The sequence below is a fragment of the Cygnus atratus genome, chromosome 5 (assembly GCF_013377495.2).
Source record: "Cygnus atratus isolate AKBS03 ecotype Queensland, Australia chromosome 5, CAtr_DNAZoo_HiC_assembly, whole genome shotgun sequence".
Classification (NCBI taxonomy): domain Eukaryota; kingdom Metazoa; phylum Chordata; class Aves; order Anseriformes; family Anatidae; genus Cygnus; species Cygnus atratus.
The window spans coordinates 44,407,749-44,429,665 of NC_066366.1; the positions used below are offsets into that span (position 1 = coordinate 44,407,749).

Below are 21,917 nucleotides of genomic sequence, written 5' to 3' on the forward strand. Positions count from 1 at the left end.
AAAGTAGAAATAAATGGAAGTACTCGAGCAATTTTTCATTAAATGAGATTGAACATTCTCCTGTGTGTTGTCTTTGCCTTAATATAGAAAGGAAATTAAACGAGCTATTAAATGTGAGCACTTATAGTTTTTTTTTTTCTTTCTCGCATGGAAAGGTAACATATATTTTGCCAGTAAAGTTTTTTCCTTCATTCGGAAAAAACTTACTTTCTTAATGAAGACCCTGTGGGTGTCTAGATACTGGACTCACTTGCCAATTTGCAAATTGGAACATTCAGGTTTAAAAACAATTTCTAATACACGCAAGACAGGAAGAATCACAGACAATTAACATAATGAATTCCCAATTATTTATCATATGCTCACACTGTATGTTAAGGTTGGTACCTGAAACTGGCAGGTTGTCTGTCTGGAAGCCCTGACCTGTCTTCTAGTTTTTTTTGCTGAGTTTTAAGTTGCTTATAACTAGCTTTGGTGTATCAGTCCACAGGTTCTTCAGCAAGAACTGGAGCTTTGCAGATGATTGTACAAAAAGGCTGGCCTAAAAGTTTGCCCCTAGCTCCAGGCCTATTGCATTGACTCTATTTCATGGTCTGCATAAGCATTGACTCTGAACTCAGTCAGCAATCTGTTTACACAGCAAGTAGTTGAAGAATGACAGCTAGCATACACCAAATACTTTGTCACTATATGCTATATATGCTATTACTTAGTGTATTGCTTATGTAGTAGGTGTATTGCATGAACTTGGAGTCTTTTATCTTTGTTGATCTTCTCTAATACTGTTTCATCTCACAACTAAGTTCTTGTCATGAAATGTGCCATTTTTGATCTTCTGCCTAAGATTTCTCTCTGTCTTTATACTTCATTGTCTTTTTACTTCACTGTCTCTATTTCCTTTATGATACATTCTGCATCACCTATGGTTTCTCGTTATATTTGCAGAATGTTGGTATATCTTTAAACGTTAGCAAATAAACAGGAAGAAATATGTTGCTACCACTTTCAACCTATAAAATAAATTTGTGAGCTGTTCAATCTAAATATAGTATTCAAAGCTAATGGTCTTCATTGTGCTGTACTTGAGATATTAGAAGCCTTATCTAGAAAGCTGTAAATGCAGAGCCATTTCATAGTACAGCAATTGATTTATATATTATCCAGAATTTCCGTGTTTACTGATGGGATATGTAAATTTCAGGTATGTCAATAAAAGATTAACATGAATTCTCTTAGCTCATGATGGGTCTGACTCAGTTCATTCTGTGGCAAAGATGGAGAGGGCTGAATGTTTGACATAAAAGCAGGAGGTCAAGAGGAGATTTACAATGGTGTTTAAATTCATGCTTTCCTGGAACATGGAATTATAGGTTAAGTGCGACTGCTGGTGGGAGGCAACTATGGTGTCATGAGCCAGCATTTTGTAGGTGAACAGAAGACCAGAGGGATATGAGACAGGTTAAAAGTGAGCTTGGATAGCTGGAAGCGGCTTAACCTATGTTTTCCCTGACTTCTGGGTTCTAACAGTCTTAGGGAGAAGCTTTAGGTCTCCTTCCTAATGCAGCCCAGGGTACTGTTAGCCCTATTTATGGCAAGAGCACACTGCTGGCTCATGCTCATCTTGGTGTCCATCAGGGCCCCCAGGTGCTTTTCTGCAATGCTGCTTTCCAGCTGGGTGGCCTCGAGTTTGTACTGGGGCCTGGGGTTGTTCCTCCAGGGGCAGGATCTTGTGCTACCCTTGCTGAAATGTATGAGGTTTCTGTCAGCCCATTTCTCCACTCTATTCTACTTCAAGACTTGTTAAAATCTGTTTGGAACCAGAAATTTCTCAGTCATCATTTTCAGCTTCCTAAAAGTGCTCGAAATACAGGCAGATGTTGGATCACAACAGCAAGATCAGCAGGCTGTAGTTGTTGTTTACAAACATCTTGTTCAGGACTGTGATAATAGGAGGAAGCAGCATTATGAAATAGAGGAGGGAGTGGTATGGGTGTCAAGGTGCTATGGGTGCAGGGGAATAGGCTAGTACACCCATAGACCAACTGATGTTCTTCTGGTTGTGGGCTTGGTGGAAGCTGGGTGCACTGAAGTCAGGAGAAACATCAACCCCCTGTTAAATAAACCTGTCTTTAGGTTCTTCCTACTCGTTCATGTAACAACTCTATGGAGTAGGGGATGTATACTTAGGAATAGGCAGAGCCTTCACCTGTGATGGTAGAAGAGTATGTTTTCTTACTTTGTATTTTTACTCAAGATGGAAGTTTTAAAAATCACTACAGATATTTTTATTTCTTGCATACAAGTTCCAGAAACTTGATAAATCTTAAAATAATAATATTTTACCTGTGTAAATTAAATATAATTATTATAATCTGATACTTCATGTTACAAAACAGAAAACATTAATGCTTGTTCATTTATGTTCTACTGAACTGTTCAAACAGCAGCTATGGGAAACATTTATCATTTGTTCTTTGTTACTCTTCAAACTGTTCATTGACTATGTATTTTGTAAGTGTATTTCCAGGTGTACTGGAAAACCAAAAATGCCCTCATCCAGCAATGACATGTTGTAACTTTAAATCTAACAGACATTATATTCTCATTTTCTAAAGCATTTCCTCCTTTTTTTGTTGTTTTTGTTTGTTTTTTGTTTTGAGCAGTCAGTCTGCTAGGAATTCATTCTGTTAAGAACCTGGCTGTTGATAAGTGTCTCCCTTAAATATTGTCTGTCTTTCTGAAACCTCTGCAGATGGGTATGATACATATTTCTATTCTCACCTGAAGTGCAGCTTTAACTGGGCTTGTTAAAAAATGGCAATGTACTCTGCCATCCCCACATCAGATGTTTATGGAAGAACAGTGTATTTACTACAAAGCATATAGAGAATTTTATGGAGGTAGCATCCAATTGCTCTAATTGAATTTCGGCTGGTGTACCTGAATTTCCTGCTTGGAAGCAGGGATGGGTCATCTCTGAAGAGCCTAAAATGGTTAAAAGAATGCTTATACTCTTAGTATTTCATTTACTTCAATGGACAGATACGTTTGCTAGTAATGCTCCGGGTTTTTGGAAGGTCCATCATTACCACTGAATGCTGAATTCCTGGGTGAGGTGACGCAGAAGGTTCTAATTTAGATTGAGAGAGGACACCAAGCAAACCACAATGCATGAAACAGGAATAACGTGAAGGTGGAAACACTGAGAAAAGGGAAGATAAAAACAGAAATATTGGAGCAGAGCTTGATTTGTGTACAACTTTTTAATGTTAAAATGTGCTTAACAGGGGATATTAACCCAAACTTTTATTTCTATAGGAGGTTTATGGAGACTCATCTAAGAACAATTCCAAGTGAAGCTTTTTCCAATCTCCCCAACATCTCTAGGATGTAAGTTCTGTTTCTGATATTATTCTATTAGCTCTTCTATTAAAAATCATGTTTCTTCCCCTCATGTAGTACTCTTGCACATTTGCTACCTCACCACTCACATTTTAGAACTGCAGGTAATTATCCAGTTTTTTATAACCTGAACTGGCCATAGCAAGGCGTGCTAGGCATTAGTGGATGAGAACTTATCTTTATTGAAATAGATGTGATAGATAAGTCTTTTTTTTTTTTTTTTCATTCAAAAAATATGAGAAATGGTTTCATTCACAACAAATTACATATTCTACTGCTGGTCCAGACTAATTTTTTTTTTTTTTTTTTTTTTTTTAGCTCCCAGCATGATTATTAACTCATTCTATTGGAGAATCTATGGCTTTTCTAGAATAGGAATGAATTTTCACAAAAACATTAGTATTTTTGTGATGCAATAAGGACTTCTGTTGTGTTACTTCCTTTATATGTAAACATGCATGGATACAATCCATAAATGGAGGCCAACAGCCTCTACACACTTGCCTCAGATCAGCTTTTGTTACAAGTTGGTACCTGCTTTTGCACTGCCCCGTTCATTGATATCAGCAGTCTTGAGGCAAAGGTGTCCCAGGTTTGTTAATTCTTGCTCGTAATCCTGTGTATGGCCAGTTGATGCAGAAACTTCTCTGCCCTCTCCCAGTTCACTCCCTAGAATCATGTAATTTGGAAAGGACCTGAAGAGGCCTCTTGTCCAACCACCTGCTCAAAGTTGGGCCAATTATGAGGTCCAACCGTGTTGCTCAGAGCTTTATCCAGCCTGGTGCTCAACATTATTTGTGTCCAATGTTAACTAAATAAACCACCACTGCCAGCAAGAAGCCCACATTTTTCTTATTTCAGCCTTTTATTACTAATGTAGTAATATGAGACCTTCTTGTTGTCCATGACATTCCTTGCAAGTCTCATCTCCAGCTCAGCACTGACTGAATGGCTGAGATGGACTAATAATTAAGAATTTATGAAAATGGGGAGACCTGGAGGTTTGCCTAATTACATTTTATAATTTTACTCAAATGTATTGAAGTAATTACTTTCTGAAATCCTTAAAAATAATTGTTCTTGAATATCTGCAGCCTAATTCGCCGTCTCAGTTTTATCAGATAGATGGTGTATTGTTTTGGTTTTGTTGGGGATATGTTTCTCATATGACTTGCAGTATCATATGTAAATGTGATAAACTTTGTTCAAAACATGCTTTTATTAAATGTAAAAGGATGTCATCTCTGCTTTGGCTTTGAATAACACACAATCCATTGCTTAGAGGCCTTTTGGATTGCAAAATTCTCAAATTGTAATAGTTATGAATTTGTAAAAGTATAGGTGTTCATTTAGAGAATTAATTGAACTCTTCTCTAAAGATGCCCAATCAATGACAACCTTTTGCCTATACTGTTTGGTAGTAATATGGTAGCAGATAACCAGCAGATAATTTAGTGAAAACGAAAGTCACATTTGCTAAGTCCTTATGGGCTTGAATGAGATAATAGGTGCTTTTTACACACCTTAAAATAATCCGTTGACATCCATGTCAGTTTATTTGGTTGGTGATTTCAAGGCTAGCTGGGCAAACTAATGTCAGTATCTTCTTCAGAATTATTCTTCAGAGGTATTAACTGAATACAGAGTTTTAGATTCCCCCTGTTCCACGTTTATGTGTAGGAAAATAGCTTATCATAGAATCATACACACAAATAGCATACATACAGCATGCATACAGTTGATATAGCAATAACCTACTTAAAATTATGGCCTGACATGGTAGTGTTACATTCTCTCTCCTACCGTTAGATGGAACGTGCCTGTTCTCGTCTTCTGCTTGGTGCCAGGTGCTTCATGGTAGGAAGGAACAGAAAAACAAAGATGCTCCTCTAGAAGGCATCAGTGCTGGGCTTCTGCTGTGGAATTATTTCTGGATTACAACATTTTCTGTTGTTAATTTGTAAAAGCCTGTGAAGAATAGATATAGATTTAAATTTCAGTAACGTCAATGTCCTTCTGGATTTTTTTTATAGCATGACTACTACTACAAATCATGAACTCTCACCTTCTTGTTAAAAAATTTGGGTTAAGGAATTAGTACCTATGTTTAACTACAATTCTTGTGTGTGTTTTTCTTGGCCTCTAATATACCTCACACCTCATTTGGCTCTCCCAGCCCATAATTGCCATTAATAATGAAAATTACCAGATCATTCCTTGCTTTGTAAACTCATCGAGAAAATGTTCTGAAGTTTCAATAAGATGATATAGACCATGTTTACTGTTCCAAATATACTGTGTTTTGCTATATGGTTTCTACCATACAGTTTCCACAAATAAACTTTTTTTTTCTCTGAGCTGAATAAAAAATTTAGTTGGCCTCTTTATGAACCTTGTTTAAACAAGAATTTTAAAGCTACTATTCTCTTAAATTGATGTGTCTATGTACTCTTGATAGCTAGAAGTAGAGATTGTTTCCCTTTACCGTAGGAATGAAAAACAAAAGCATTTCAATGAAATGCTCAAGTGCAAAGCTAATTCCTATCAGGAATGCATCAGTGCACTCAGGTACATATGCTTCATTCTGACAATAACAACACTGAAAAAAATGTTTTATAAGGTATTCAGCTGCAATAGAAATTTCTTTTTTTTCATCTTAAAGTTGAAAAATCTTGGTAGAAAGGCTTTGCCTGGTATTTCCATCCCCTTCTGACTTAGGACAGGTGGAACATACAGTACTTTTAAGGTCAAAGATAAAGAACTCTTTTCCTGGGCTCAGAGGGGCTGAAGAGGACATGGATGATACTTGGGGGTTACATTTGTGAGTATCTTACAGACACCTGCTGCATAGCTCCCCAAGCAGTTTTCTCCACAGCTTCTCTAAACAAGGCAGCAGCCCTGCACTGCACAGCTCCCTTTGCCAGTAGCCCCACACAGAGCATAACATTTCTTCTGTGCACTGTGATTCTCCATGCAATGCCTTTATCTTTCCAAATCTCCAGTGCCTTTTCACACCCCATACACACTGCTCCCACACTGCACAGCACCTCCCCTGCTCCCCAGTGCCAGCCCCTATGCTCCCTGAGGCACCCCACACATCTTCGAGCTGCCCTCCAGCAGGACCAGATGGGAGCTGGAGCAAGTGGCAGGCAGCAACGCAGCACAGGACAGGGAGCGCTGAGGCTGGAGAAAAACAAAGGAAGGTGGAGAGACGGAGAAAGAAGAACAGTGAGGGCAGGAAGAGGCCGTTGTGGCTTCTGCCACGTGCTTGTTTAAAATCCTGTGCGCTCAGGCTTTTTCTCAATGGTGATTAAAGTTATTTAACTGCAAACAGACTTTTGCCAAAAGAGAACTTGTGCACGTAGTGTTTAGGTTGTGACTGTACTCATGATGGGTGTCAGAGGCATTTTGGAATCCTGCAAGTTAAACACAGCTGGTACAGAGAGACAGCGCTGAATTACCAAATGTCTTCAAACTGGGAATTTCAGCACACTTTCCCTCTCTTTCCTGTGTAACTCCACCTGGTTCTGATTGCTGGGATTTTTATTCCTTGCATTTAAATGTGTTGTATTATGTGTTCATTAGCCAAGGCACTGGTTAGTTCAGAAGCACTCTGAATACTTGGAAGTAAATATTTACGTACAATTAATGCTTTTCAGTTTGACATTTCTTTCTCAGAGGAGATTGTATGTTTGTGCATGTTTATCAAGTGTTGATCTAGGTGACACTAAGACAAATAAAACTACACATGTCATCACTGATAACGTCATTTAATTAATATACACAATTATACCATACCTGCTTACAAAACAGGAGAGCGGAGGTCAACACGCAAAGAAAATAAGCCATTTCCTTCCCACTTTCATCCCACAGCTGTAAGATGTAAAACTGTAACTCAGCCAGCTCCAAGCCAGCCAGTGCAGTAAAAATGTGATATGCAGAGCACTGGGAAGTTGCAGCTGCAGGCATGAGGGAGGGGAGGAAGAAACACCACCACCACCCCTGCTGCTCTTCTGCCTCCTCTCATATGTGAGAAAAAGGCACTCACCTGCCTGGGGTGAACTGACCCGTTCTGACCATGGGGCACATAAAAAGTGCTGTATAATTCCCAGCCCCAGCTGCTTGGCATGAGGTGATGTTTGCTCATTCTCTGGTTTTCATTTCATTTTCTGTCAAGCTGATTTATATACAGCTGTTTGCAACATAGAGCAGCTTTTTGTCATCATTGTTTGTCATTGATATCACCTATCTTTTGGTATGTTAAAGTGTAGGCTCTGCTAAAATGGAATAATTATTTTTTCTGCTAAGACTGGAACTTCAATTTCTTGGGCAGTAGACATTTACCGCTTACAAGAAAACAAAATTAAAGCATCTCACATAAGCATCTAATTCTGCAATAATCACAGAGATACAGACAGGAAATACATTATTGTATTCCTCTTTTTTTTTTTTCCTTCCTTTTAGAGGATCTGAGTAGCTTTTTAAAAGTAGCATTACCATGGAAAGAGAATCCATTGGTCATGAAATCTCTACTAGTAACTCTTCTGATATCTTTTCAAACGTTGCTGACTACATCTCCAAAATAAGCAATAAAAAGTAGATCTCATGTTAGAAAAGTTAAAAACAGCTCAGGTAATATGTCTTTAGCTCCAGCATAGGCAGGACATAAATTCCCTTGAAACAGTGAGTGGTATTCTCTAACAACCAGCAGATGACTAATAAACTGCTCACAAAGTATTGCTTCCAATTTTTTAAAACATTTCAAGTATTTTTGAAATATACATTGAAAGAAGTTAAATTTCAACTTTCACAAAAGTTCAACAAAAGAATAAAAATCTGATCCATTCTGTCTTGCATTCTGTCAAATCTGTCTTGCATTTAAAAGCCCTCCTGAGTTAAAAGATCATATTTATATTTATATATTTATATTTATATATTTATATTTAACATTGTTAGATTTTTTGCTTTGTTTTGTTTACAAAACACAACACAACCCATTTAGAATAAATGCAAAATTCCAGTTAGATAGTTAAGATCTGACTCTGGGTCTTTGCAGGCCTACTAAAGAGGAGGAAAGGCATATAATACTCTATTATTATATTTTATTCAATTTTGACATTTAAAATTAACTTCTAAGTCTCTTCTGGTCAATTTAATTTAAATTTAATATTGAAAATAATGGCAAAGTTGCTCAGGGGATGTGTAAACATGCAAAATATTAAAAACTGAGTCAGTAACTTCAGTTGGAACCAGGATTTTTTTTTTAATCTTTTAACATTACTTTTGTACACACATGATCATGTGACATTCAATTTGAGAAAAATATTGTCACATTTTTAAAAACTTAAGTAATTTATTTTCTTTTTACTTTCTTTTAGTTAAGTAGCAAATTAAGTAAAGATAGCAGTTAAATATTTTAATATAAAAAATATAATGAATATGCAAGGAATTCCAATTATTTTTAAGGATCTATAGATTAGAAATATATGAAATGTGATTAGAAAAGTAAATAAAATACAAGAATACATCATTTAAATGCTATTCCAGTACTGATCAATTTTAAAACATTTTTAAAATTTTAAGAGATTTTGAATTGCATAATCTGAGTAGTAATGCCGATGTTACTCTGAAAATTTGCACTTGTTAGTTGTATTGCAGCTTTATTCACACTTCAAAGCCTTTAACAGAGTAGTTCCAGTATTACCATATTCCTAGTGGTGATGGAGAAACTCTGAAAGGCTATTTTCTCACCACATTCAGTAGATCACCAGCAGTATAATTGCTACTCAGTCTAAACTGTTTTGTAAATTAATATTTCTTAAGCTTGTTTTGGAGCCACATTACACTTTATACCCTTTATGACATTCACTGCATGGCTAGAGCTTCTTTCTAAATTCATGTTACAGCATATTTTTTTCCTCAGCAATTAGTAAATCATTTGCCCTGATGACAGAGAAATTGTGACAACTGTTGCAGTGATGGCCCAAGGACCATCTTTGTCTTTCCTTTTTTTATTCATGGATGTAGAAAAATACGCCAATTTACCTGAGAACTAGGTCTCCTTAGACAACACTAAGGTGATCTTGGTTCCTTAGAGAACACCAAGGTGAATACCAAGTGGGAAAAGGGAAAAAATATGATTCTAAAATGTGAAATCTGAACATTTAGTGCCTATCACATTGCTGTTTTGTTTTTTAATGGTAGTATAGTATACATCTAGAACATCAGCTCAAATCAAAGTCCTGTTAAAGGTTCCTCTGTCAGACAACATCAGTGCCACCTCCCATGAGGTGGATGAGAAGAGAGAGGAAAAATAAAGTGGCTTGTTGGGCACTAGCCATTGCTTGCCAAGATCAGTGACTTGTTTCTTTTTCTGTTTGCTGGTGTTTAGCTACATCTCCATAGATGAAACCCTTCAGAGTCTGGAGGCTCATTCCTTCAACAGTTTAAGTAAAGTCACTCATATGTAAGTACTGCAATTAATTAAACGTAAATAAATGAATGCAGTGGTTCAAATAAATTTGAAGGTGTGTGGAGTAACATACATGTTGATTTATGAGTTGTCATTCTCTTCTCCTCTGTAGCTAAATATTCCTTTTCTCATTTTCTTTCTCCATATTGTGGAGTCGGCCTGTTTTTTCCCTTGTGCTTTCTTTAGTTCCCTTGCTTTTCCATATCCTCCGAAGTGTAAGAAATTTAGTGAAAAATACGTGGGACTGCACTGCGAGCTCTGGCTTGATGGCAAGTTTATTTAAACTGGCAGATAAGAATTGATTCTGTCAAGTTACTAAACATAAGTGTAAAACAGTAACATAAGCATAAGAAGGCAGGCCGTAGCACAGAGCAAAATGGCACTAGCAAGAGACATGAAGAGTAACAAGTAATCATTCTGGAAGTGCACTAGCAATATAACAGAGTATTTGTCTGTTTATTAAATGGAATGGGGAATGTTATGGGTAAAAGTTTCTGACAAGTTTTTATACTTTTTGTTCTTATCAGTCCTCACCAAAAAAAATCTACCATAAGGGCAACTAATATCAAGGACAAAGGGAAGAGATACCAACTTAATGTTCTTTAACCTCTTCTTTCCTTATTCTTACTTATTATTTTCAGATTGTGTCAAACGAACCTAACATTAGGATGTTTAAAGTCCTGTATGAAACAAAGTCAGCTATCTTTGAGAACTTGCAGAGGATGAGTGAGATACCAGAAAAGAAAAAAACTGGGTCTGTCTTTTAAAAGAAGCTGTGATGAAAGCAGATTAACTTCAATTCCTGAAAAAAAATCTGGAACCAGTAATCAAACTAATTATGTGTAAACACAAAGAATACTATAAAATGAAATTACAGCTACATGGATTTAAGAACAAATCAGATCAGGCTATCTAATTTCCTTCTGCAACAGGAAGAAGGTGTCAAAATTACAGTACCATGGCTTTTGGCACTATATTGTATGACTCTACACTATAAAAAGGCTTGCAGAACAAGGCCTAACTGAAATAGTACTGGGGCAGATATAAAAAGTAGCAGGATACCTGCACCCAGAAAATTCTTGTCGTTCAGCATTACCTGTCAAAATGAGAAGTTAATTTACTGAATAGGGCTTCACAGGATCCATCCTGCACCTGGTTTTCTGATCCAAATGAGGGCAATGCAAAGTGTGTCAGTATCAAAAAGCTCAGATAAGCTGCAATTTGGCACATTTTAGAGATTTTCGTGTGCAGAGACTCCACGGGAGAGCAATGCCAGTCATTAAGGGTCCAGAAAACTTTATCTGAAAGAGTTTCTTGTCCAAAACTAAAATATGGCAGAGGCAGATACATCTTTTAAGCATATAAAAGGTTGCTGCAAGGGATGAAACTACTATCCGTTTTTCACAACTGACAAAGCAAAACTAATAATAAAATTAGATTAAGGGGCAATCTAGGAAAAGCTTTCTTATGGTTGGCATAAATAAATACAATTACTTTCCTAGGGAATTTGTTTTTGTCACTGGAGGCCTTTAAGTCTGTAATCAGAAACTCCATAGGTCTATTTAACCTTCACTCAGAGAAAAAGATTGAACTAGGTGATCTCTCAACACTGCTCTATTTTCTATACTTCTTTTCCTTTTAATTTATACAGTATGAAACAGAAGGTTTAATAAAAATAAAGGAGATAATATAATTACTCTTACTGTAAATAAAGAGCAACTAATGCTGGAAAATGGAAGTGCCTACCCTACAAATCCCTGGCAGATTAAGTTAGGAGTAGAGTCCAGGATCCTGAGACTTAGTTTAGTCCAATAACATGTTCCTTTAATATTCCTGAACTGGTGTCACAGAAAGCTTTGGTGTTATAACAGTACTTGTCTTTGGTTTGAATTTAGCCAGTCTCTTCTTCTGTAGATGGTTTTTCCAGGCCCATGTTACTCATATTCTCCCTTCCTGTTTCACAGTTGTTGTGTCTTTAGGATTTCTTGTTCAACAAAAAAGAACATTTAATGAAACACTTACTGGCATCCCATTTTATAAGTAATAAAGTATTTGGCACTACACACCTTGTGGTTCACCTTATGAGAAATTAAAGACAATAAAATACTCTTGGGCCATCTCATTTCGTTGAAGAGTTCTTCCATGCAATACCCAGGGTTGTATCATATTTAAATTATATGAATATAAAGTTTTCTTAAGGATGGCTTGAGGAAAAAAGGAACTAACTGGTTAGATAGCTACTATTATTTATGTATTCGATTCAAAGTGAATAATGGATTAGAAATGTCTACCTCAGGATGTTAATTCATAACACAAAAAGGATCTCTTCCAAAGGGTAATGTAAGCTTTTGCATATAAAGGACACTTCCATAAAAATGTGCATCTTAAAATGTGGCTACTTTAAAGGAGTGGTAGATGGAGCTATAGTGTTTTCAGTGCCTCCTCTGGCAGATGAAGGCTCCTCTAGAAACCATCCATTGTTCTACAGAATGCTTCAGCACAGAGCACCCAGCTGGCTGGCTGTAAGGCACTACATCCACACCCACTCTACGGGCCTTCTTTCCCAGAAGCCAGGTGAGAGCACAACAACAAGGTTTGAAGCCACCACATTATCACACCCATGTCAGATCCATGGCCTGCACATGCTGTCTGTGATGCTGCAGCCTGTGTAGGAGTCAGTGGAGCTCAATGGCACCTACACCTTCTGCACCTGTGGTACCGGCTCTGGGGAAGGCATGGTGGGGAGGAGTTTTCCTCATTTGTTATAGAGGGTAATGTAAGACCCCCTATATTTCTCACAAGGCACTACCAAAAAAAGAAAATGTACATAGACAAACTATATGCATATAATTATCAAAGAACCATAAATACTTCTCAAGACAAGACACCAGAACCAGAAGCTTACTCGCAAAGGCAAAACCCCAACCTCTGCAGCTAGGCCATGAAGAAGGGCTAACTGTACTACTCAAAAGCATTTATACACTTTTAAAATCTGTTTGGAGGTAAAGCATACACATTATTTAATCAGAGAATACACAAACATCTGGCAAATTAGGCAGTTGCATATAAACTGGAAAAGAAAGCTATTTATAAATTTGACTGTTTTTCTGAATTGCTTCCATAACTCCTCTGATTTGTTAACACTTATTGTTGGGTTTGATTTACTTTCCAAATAACAAGATTATTCAGGGATAAATGTATATGTTATGCTATGCATTTGTTTAATGTTCTCTACTTACATAGTAATTTTCAAAGAATTATTGCTAAAATAATACTGGATAAAGAGTAGCATAGGATATGTTAAAGGAAGTTGAAGTTACTCTAACAGTTTTGAAAAGAAGTCATTTCACAGAGGTTAGCTTTCATAGGTTCATTTTTTCATGGACTTTTCCTAGAGTACGGTTTTATGTAAATAATCTTTTTACCCTAATTTAAACTTATATACACAGTTTAATTTTTAAAACATTTATTTTTCTACAGAACTTCTTATGAGAAAATTTAGTGTTTATGGAAAGGAAGAACTAATTGCTCGGCTTGAGTCAAGTGTCATGTGAATAGGCACCCTGTGTTCGTCACCACTTCATGCCAAGCCTGCTAGTGTGCTTCACTTTTGATCTTCAGCACTCCATTTTCCTGGTCCTTGTTCCGTTCTGCTTCTGTGCCTCCATCTTGACTTTCTGTTCCCTCCAGACCTTAGCCGCATGTATGCAGCTAGTCCGTCTTCCCCTATGAGCAATCTCTGAGCATATATTATATTTATATGAACCTAATCCATTTGAGTGCTGAGTAACTTCTGCAAAATGAGGTACTGATCAACTGCTGTGTTTTAATGAGATGGATCTCATTTCAGTTGTAATTAATTGCAAAATTCCCACTCTTTTAAGATTAAAATCAGGGCCAAGACTTTGTATTAATTTTTCCCCAGTGATGTTAAGTTGGTCTAACAGTATTTTCTTATTCCTTATTTTTGTCATTATTGTTTCTAAGTATGTCTGCGAGACAAATTTAACATGTTTACAAATTCAGGACTGTCTTTCCCATACAGTGACAAAACTGTATTGTAGATACAAATGTGAAAGTGTCAGTTTAGCAATGTCTGTGTGTAGATATCTTACTAGTGTGCTGCAGCTTGGTAGCATCAGACTTGAGAGCTTTTCGAGCTAGGCCTTTTTTCTCAGGAAAACATTTGCAAATAAGGAACTCCAGAAAAACTCTTTCTTTTCCCCTTCCCTGTGTCTCTGCTCACTCTCCTCATCTCTCCCTCACTTCTCCCCAACTCCTCCCTACTTCAAATGCTCTCTCCTCTTGAGCAACCACATGAAAAGCCCTTTGAGCATATGGGAGTAGCGCCAAAGGTTGTGGTTCAAGTGGCTTGCCCTTGTATATGCAGCGTCATTTAGAGAACTTGCATGGACTGCTCTCCATCTCTGCACTGGGCAAGCGCTGGGGCAGCTCCCCCAGGCTAACACTGCACTTCTTGCAGCCAGCTCAGGGAGCCAGGTCATGGGATATTGGGCTGCAGAAAAGAGAGATGATTTTATCAAAGGGTCAGAGACAACTGGAGAGGAAGGCTGAAGAGGGAAGAACTGGCCCTAATATGAATCTGAATGAAGGGGACTGCTGTAAACCTGCAGCAAATTTCAGGGCACTGAAACTAGTGCCGTGTAGAAAAATCTTCTTAAAAGCTTATGTCTGGAGGTGGGGAATAGACAGGCTGAGGCAATTTTTTGGAGCTAGCGATGTGAAAGCTTGACAGGTGTGTGCAGGTGGAATGCCACAGATAGCTGCATTTGGGGGGACGGCAGCTAGGCTGCACAGGGAGAGGGAAATGTGGAAGTCTATGTACAAGTCAAAGAGGCCAGGGAAGCTATAGACAAAGTAAATCTAAGTGGAGAGGGGTCTAGTTATTACAAGAAAAAGAAAACAGATGATTTAAAACATTTCAGAACTGCTGACCTAGATATCCTTATTATTCATACATGTTTCAGCACAGTAGCATTATATTGAGACCTTGCTCTGATTTGCAATATCTGAGCTCTGGTCTTGAGCAAACTCTGGGGTACATCAATATTGCAAAGCAAGTTTGAAAGATACGTCTGGTAAATGAATTTTAGAAGCCACATAAATATGTGAATGTTTTTGCTTTTTTAAATTCATGCAAGATGTGAAGTACCTTATTAATCTTTCTGGGATTTATTTTGCAAACTTGCAGCTCATTAAACCAAGTAATTCATCAGACTAATATTCAAATAGTGATTAATAGTTTCAGTTTTAGATTAGTTTTGATTTGGAACTAAATACTTGTGTCTGTTCATGAGCATAAGTATGTTATTTATAGGTATTTGTAAGTATTATCACAGGACCTTAAGTATGCCACCAAGTAATTTTCTTTGCACATCTGTTCCTAACACTTAAAGGTTTTTAAAGTAATTTCTTTAAAAAGCAAAACTTAAGTGCAATTCATGGACAATAAGATTTTGGTTTGATTGTGAACCTAGCACATTTTTAATTACTAGTCTGAGGGCCAGAAGTGAAGTTTAAAACTTTGTCTTTAAATCACACATAAGCCAAGTCTACATGGTTTCACATACTTTTAAAAAGTAAAACAGAAGCTGAATATTTTGTATTGTAACTTTCAGTAATTTTATAAGTGTTCCACAAATAATTCTTTTATCTTAAGGGTAGATAGCATCAGCCTTCTTTCTTATTAGCATTTCTAAGTAATTTTAGTTAGGATTGTGAAGTGAAAGATTTGTTCGGGACACCTTTCACCTCTCTGCATAAATGCTCAGCAAGGATACCTATTAAATATCTTAGTTTTTTTTATATCTTTAAGCACTTTGCTCCCAGAAATACTCAGAATTGTTACATTGCTGCTGGGCACAGAATTTAAGCCCTGTATGCTAAGATTAAATTGTATTTATATTGTGTATCAAAGTTCCATTTCAAAAGTCGCCTAAAGTCAGCTCTCATAGGCACTTATATACCAGGGAATTAGCCTACCAGACATTTTTAAGTATATACTTTGGCTGTATCTGCGTTTTAGGCAGCTAAAACTACTAATATTTTTTTCAGAGCTACTTTTAAAAGGAACCTTAAGTTTCTAAATCCGTGTGTTTCAATCTTTTCAATTCACTGATTCAGAAAAGATTACTGATAGAAGTGCAAATCCTGTCTAATGAATCTACCGATACTCAACAATCTTTTCTTAATTTTTGGAACCTTTAGAAGTAATCCTTAAACCACAAGAGTCTTTTGATTACAATTTGAAAATTGCTATCATATAGCATTTAGGCAACTTTGAATGTATACTATTCATGACTGATTCACACAGAATAAATTATGAAATCTATCTTGTGTTATCACTATCCTGTTAACTGATGTGATCAGAACTATTTAATATCTTTCATCCTTTCAGAATTACTTCATAGGCTGCAATACTGATGGAGCTACAGATATCCTTTATATCTGAGATAGATTTTAGAGAAGATTCTTTCCAGTATTGTGATATTAATGATGTTTGAGTATGCAAAACAAGGACAGTTTCATGAATAGAACTAAATTTGAAGATCTTTCTCTTTTTCATGCATATGAAATGAGAGGCCACATATTCAGCCAGCCAAGTTCAAGAAACACATTTGACTGGACAAGAAGCAGAGAAACATGAATTTTTCTCCTGATTTTTTTGTAAGCTTAACATTCACTTGAGTCAAATCACCTTTTCCCTTTTTATACCTCTCTAACCCACTTTCTCATCCATTTTGAGAAGAGACTTCTAGGCAACTGTTTGTCTAAAGTGCCCACAACGGGCCCTTTTCGTCCTTTCAGACTATAAGAAACCTCTATAATACAACATCCAGCATGAAATGCAATTATAAAAATACATTATATTTCAAAGTACACTTCTTCCCTAATCCCAGCATCACCAATTCAAGGAAATGGAACAGCAAGGGCATAAACCTTTCCCCATTGTTCAGTGTATATATTGATTTCCTCACTAACAGTCTGTAAGCTTTTCTCCTATTACTGTGCCAAATGTCTCATCTGGCAATTTTAAATCTTGTATTCACAGGTTAACTAGTATTTCATTTTGCTCTGTTAAACAGCACTTGCTCTCTTTTGGCCTAGTTACTTAATAAAATCTGCTTGAATATCATTGCGTTATTCTGTGCTTCCAATTTTAGTACCATCTGCAGATTTTGAATTCTTACTTTCAATACCCTCCTCCCAACTGCAGAGTACTACAAATAGCAAAAAGCCAAAACTCAATGACTCTATGGTAGTCCAATGTATTATGCATTTCCAGACTGAATGTTAATCTGAAAACTCTTTCCCTGGAATACATTTGGTCCACAACAAAGGAATATGCAGCCAAGAAGCTCCTGACTCCAACTTTTCAAATGTAGCCAGTGATGGAAAAAACACGTCAGTTCAAGTTTATGGAGCAAATTCCACTGTTGGGAGTATGATTGCTACATAACTAATAAAATAATTTGAGAGAAGCAAGAGATTGACACTGAAGATTTCTCTTAATAACAGAAACAGTACCGTTCAAAGAAATTAACAGACATGAAGAACATTTGAATACAGTGCTATAGTAGTAGTAGTATAGCTATTAACTACACCAGTTTAACATACAAGTAGAAGCTAAACCCTTGTCTCCCTACAATGTAAACACAGTAGAAAATGAAGGCTTGGAAGATGGAGAACTGTTTTCTCAGTAAAGCAGCATACATAGAAGATGAAGTCTTGGTACCTGTCTCCACATACTGATTTATCTATTGTCTTATCTTTTCCTACTTTCATTTCTCAGATAACTCGGTTATAAAGATTTTATTATGTAAAAATGATTCCAGTGGCAGAGGTATTCTTAAAATCCAGCTTCGTGATACCCGATGTTGTCGAGACCAATCACTGCTTTGGGTTGCTTGACAGTGCTAAGGCATGCTAATTTAAATACTACTGGTTTGCACTGTGTCTATGCCCACTTTTTGGACTGACCTAAGACCAGAACATCACCCCCAAAACCCACACCATCATGCCACCCATTTTAACTTTCATTTTAACATTGCTGCTTTCTGTTACAATAAAGAAAGAAATGATTAATCATTAATTATCAATATAGTAATGTTTCCCCTTTCTTTACAGTGAAATTCGAAATCTTAGAAACTTGGATTACATAGATCCAGATGCCTTTAAGAACCTCCCACTGTTGAAATATCTGTAAGTACTTAGCATCTGCAAGTAGTTGGCACTTAAGCCTTACAGATAACTTTTTTTTTTTTTTTTTTTTACACGACAACAGTTTATTTGCATTTCATTTTGGCAATGGTTGCAATGCTTTTCCATACTTATTTTAATGACAGACCACCAGCTATAATAAGGGGCTGGAACTTTACTTTTGCAAGAAAGGAAAAGGTTCACAAATTCATCAGTAATTTCGCTATTCTTGTGATCCATTAAATGTCTTCAATACACAAATTTTTGCCTGACAAAATTCCACAGCTAGTATTCTGCTAATGATAGTGCTGTCATACTACATTTGTCTAGGGAATAGTGGGAAGAGGGATACAATAGAAATTATACATCTTTTCTATTTGCTGGATATTTATATAGAATTTTAAAGAATATCCATCAGCTACATGTGCCAAATAAGTCTATACCTGATTTCATATGACTCCTATGGTAGAAAGGAGTCTTGAGGGATTCTCTATATCCTAGTGAAGAGCAGCAGAGTAACCAAACCATAGAATTATAAAATTATTGCACAGGAAAGAGAAGATAAAGAGAATATCTTCTGTAATTTTTAGTAATGTTCAGAAGACTCTGGAAAGGGTTGCGTGTGTGTGGTGGGGATAGCAGCAAGGAAGAAAGATTTTCCAGATTTTTGCTATATATCTGAAAGTGATTAAAAAAAAAAAGGGGGGGGGGGGAATGTAATCAAAACTATTGAATTTCAAAGTAGTTTTAAAATTTGAGAACTATATTTTCTGAACCCCACAGAATTTCAGAGGTAAGGGGAATTAACTGTATTCATGTCAGAAGACTGTTTGGAAGACAAGATTTTTTTCCTTTTTAGAGGTATTTCAACAGCTCTGAGCCTCAATGAAAGACAGAGGATTTGGGGCCCAGACAATAGTCTGAAGCAGCCTTAATCTCACAAATGAGCGCAAAGTTGTATTTTTTTTTTCTCCCTACTCACTTCACAGGCTCCTTCCCTCTGCAGACCTACTTATCTTTTATTCTGTGTTCCCATCTTTTAGATTCTATCATTTACCATAAATTTAGTATTCGGATTTTTTTATTATTATTATTTTTTTTTTTTTTACTTCTTCCGTCCTTGTATTTTGGACAGTTGATTATATGTGAATTGATTGACAATAGAGAAATACTGATCCTGCACTGTTGAATGATTTAAATACACTGTATGTCTTTATTTGGTGATCCACTACATGTAATTCTTTCTCCTCTGCTTCAGCGGTATTTTTAATACTGGACTCAAAGTATTTCCAGACCTCACCAAAATCTACTCATCTGATGTGAACTTTTTACTGTAAGTATGTGTCCTCACCGTTAGAATTCTGCCATCCTCAGATCCCAAGAAAACCTACAGTAAAGGCTTACATTTTAGAGAAAAATACCAAATAAGTCTGTCAAAGTACTTTTCCTCAAGCTGTAGTTCAATGATCATTAGTATCAAATCTGGGAAATGCCAGGTCACCTAGCACTAAAAATTTGACCTGGATGAGACACAATCTCATTTCTCTTAAGTTACAGAAAGTACATGATATGCAGTTTCCATAGGTGTTTTGCTCTTATTTTGTTTTTACGCTGGCCATGCAATATCTGAATTAGCCTGACATCAGAATAGCATGGGACCTGGTCTAACATGCAGCCTGCTAGCATGTAGTCAGCCTGTCAACATCCTTCTAACAAATTTGTGCTGGCATGGTGAGCTTGTGGTACACATTTTTGGATACTAGCATCCACTAATATCCCACATTATTGAATCATAACCCCAGCTGGCTACCTGCCTTCTTTCTTTTGAGCACAGTCAGCTCAAGAGCAGGAGAACTGGAAAATCTTTAAAGCAATTGTTTATTGTTACATTTCTAAAAAAGCTCAGAGTTGGCCTGAACCTTAAGGTCAGAAAAGGTTAAGAAAAGTTTTAAGGAAACCTTCACATTTTCATGAAGGTTTATTTTACTCCAAATATGTTGCTTCATACAATTCATGTTTTAATACAGAAAACCCCAAAACAGAAAAGGAGTTTAAAAAAGCAAATTACCAAAGCTTGGAAATAGAGTTTCTAAGTCCATAACTCAGGAGCACCTTGGTTTCATGACAATGAGGTCAGCTCAGACTGGCACACGTGTGCATCCATGCGTGCAGCCCTAAGAGTACTTCTGAACATCCTAAATGCCTGTGTTACAGCAAATACCAAAAAGCCTTGGAAAACCTGGGAGGCCACAGCACAGCATGCTGTGCCTTAGCTAATTTGCACTGCTTCCTCAGCTTGAGCCCATCACAAGCCTCCTTTGAGAGACTGAGTTCACCACAGGCTGTCTGAATTCACACTGCTCTTACTACACCAGTATAGTCACAGGCAAACACCCATAAGTTGGGGGGGGGGGGGAAGATCTGTGCTGTAGGAAACCAGTAGCAACTAACATCAGGCACAGCCACTCTTTATCCTAAGAACCTACTTGCACTGCGGAATTTTAATTATTGTATCTCAGTGCTTCTGGAAATACGTTACCAGGCCTCAGACTGGTTGATTGTTAATGAGCTGCTAACACTAGTGAGAGCCCTGGGGCTCTGTGGGAAGACCTAGCAGTACCTCTAGCATGACAGCAATCCTACATGTAAATTCATATCCTCAGCTGATGGACTCCATTAGTCCTGACTGTAATATCCTTATTTCATAACTGCAGCAAGCACACTTCTCCCTTCCCTAACATCACAAGGCTCCTTCAGGGTCCATCACTTTTGCCCTGTGTGTATATGCCTATAGCACACTGAGGGGGATTGAAGATGGATATCCATCACAGGTGGATGCAGCAACCTCCAGCATAGCCTCTTGTGTCCATAGACATTGATGTAATGCTGGTAGCACCAACGCATTTCACTAGCTTGGATATTCTGAACTCCTTTCTTTCTCTACTACTTCCAGTCACTTCCCTTCCCCTTACTTTTCATAATTCTGCCCATACTGTGATGGATAGCAAGTCTTCTTTCTGTTACCAAAACATCAGACAGCAGCCTGCCAGTACCAATTCAGCTAAGGCAGAAAAGCCTTTCACCCAGAAGCCTCCTGTGAACAAAGAGCCACATCTTTCCTGGAAACTATTGGGCTTCACTGTGAGAAGACACCCTTAAGAAAGGATGCCTACCTCCTTTCTATCACTCACCTGGTTTCACAGTAGTTGAACAAGGTACAGGTCTTCTTTTAGAGTCATAGTATAAGCCTATATGAATAGATGCCTTGCCTAAATGCTCTTGCCTAACCTTACCTGTACAGTCATATTTCAAGCACAACTCTGTTATCCCACTGAACAAGCAAAACAGCAGGAGTGATAATTAACTATTTTTAAGCAAGACTTCCTAGGTGGAGCCCTCTCTAATTGTCTGCAGTCCTCAGCTGGAAAGAATTGTCCTATTAGCAAGCTTCGCCAATTTACTTGGTTTGCTCACATAAAGCACTCCTACATCACACTAAAACACCTTAAAAAACATTTACTTTAGCTGAATTAAAGACCTCTTTTTCTGCCCACCTTTCACCCCCTTCCTTCCTCTTCCCTGATGGCTTGAAGCAAATTGCAGAATGGCTTCTTGGAAAAAGGGAGTGCAAACATGGCAGGGGTGGTGTATCTCCCACTGTAATCCTTAAAGGTATTTCAGAAACAAAGAGTACTGCTCCTAAAAGAACAGGCGTTCCTTTCCATTTAGAAAGTAAACCCTATTTCTTTCTCTGTGCCCTAACCTGCAATTTGAGCCCAAATTCAGGGTTGCAATCAAGCCAAGGAGGAAGAGCAGCTCAGAT

The 21,917-nt window shown here is 37.2% G+C and overlaps 1 protein-coding gene across 3 annotated transcripts in view; it reads left to right on the forward strand.

Annotated features, from left to right (window-relative positions):
• The window catches only part of TSHR (thyroid stimulating hormone receptor), a 60,970-nt gene that overhangs the window by 13,363 nt on the left and 25,690 nt on the right, over positions 1 to 21,917 (forward strand). Inside the window, exons 2-5 of one of the 3 annotated variants that reach the window (XM_035539349.1) lie at positions 3,319 to 3,390; positions 9,794 to 9,868; positions 18,023 to 18,097; positions 19,353 to 19,427. In XM_035539349.1, coding sequence (XP_035395242.1) covers positions 3,319 to 3,390; positions 9,794 to 9,868; positions 18,023 to 18,097; positions 19,353 to 19,427 — 297 coding nt within the window. The remainder of the gene's footprint in view (positions 1 to 3,318; positions 3,391 to 9,793; positions 9,869 to 18,022; positions 18,098 to 19,352; positions 19,428 to 21,917) is intronic. The other 2 variants (XM_035539350.1, XM_035539351.1) reach the window with 2 other exon arrangements.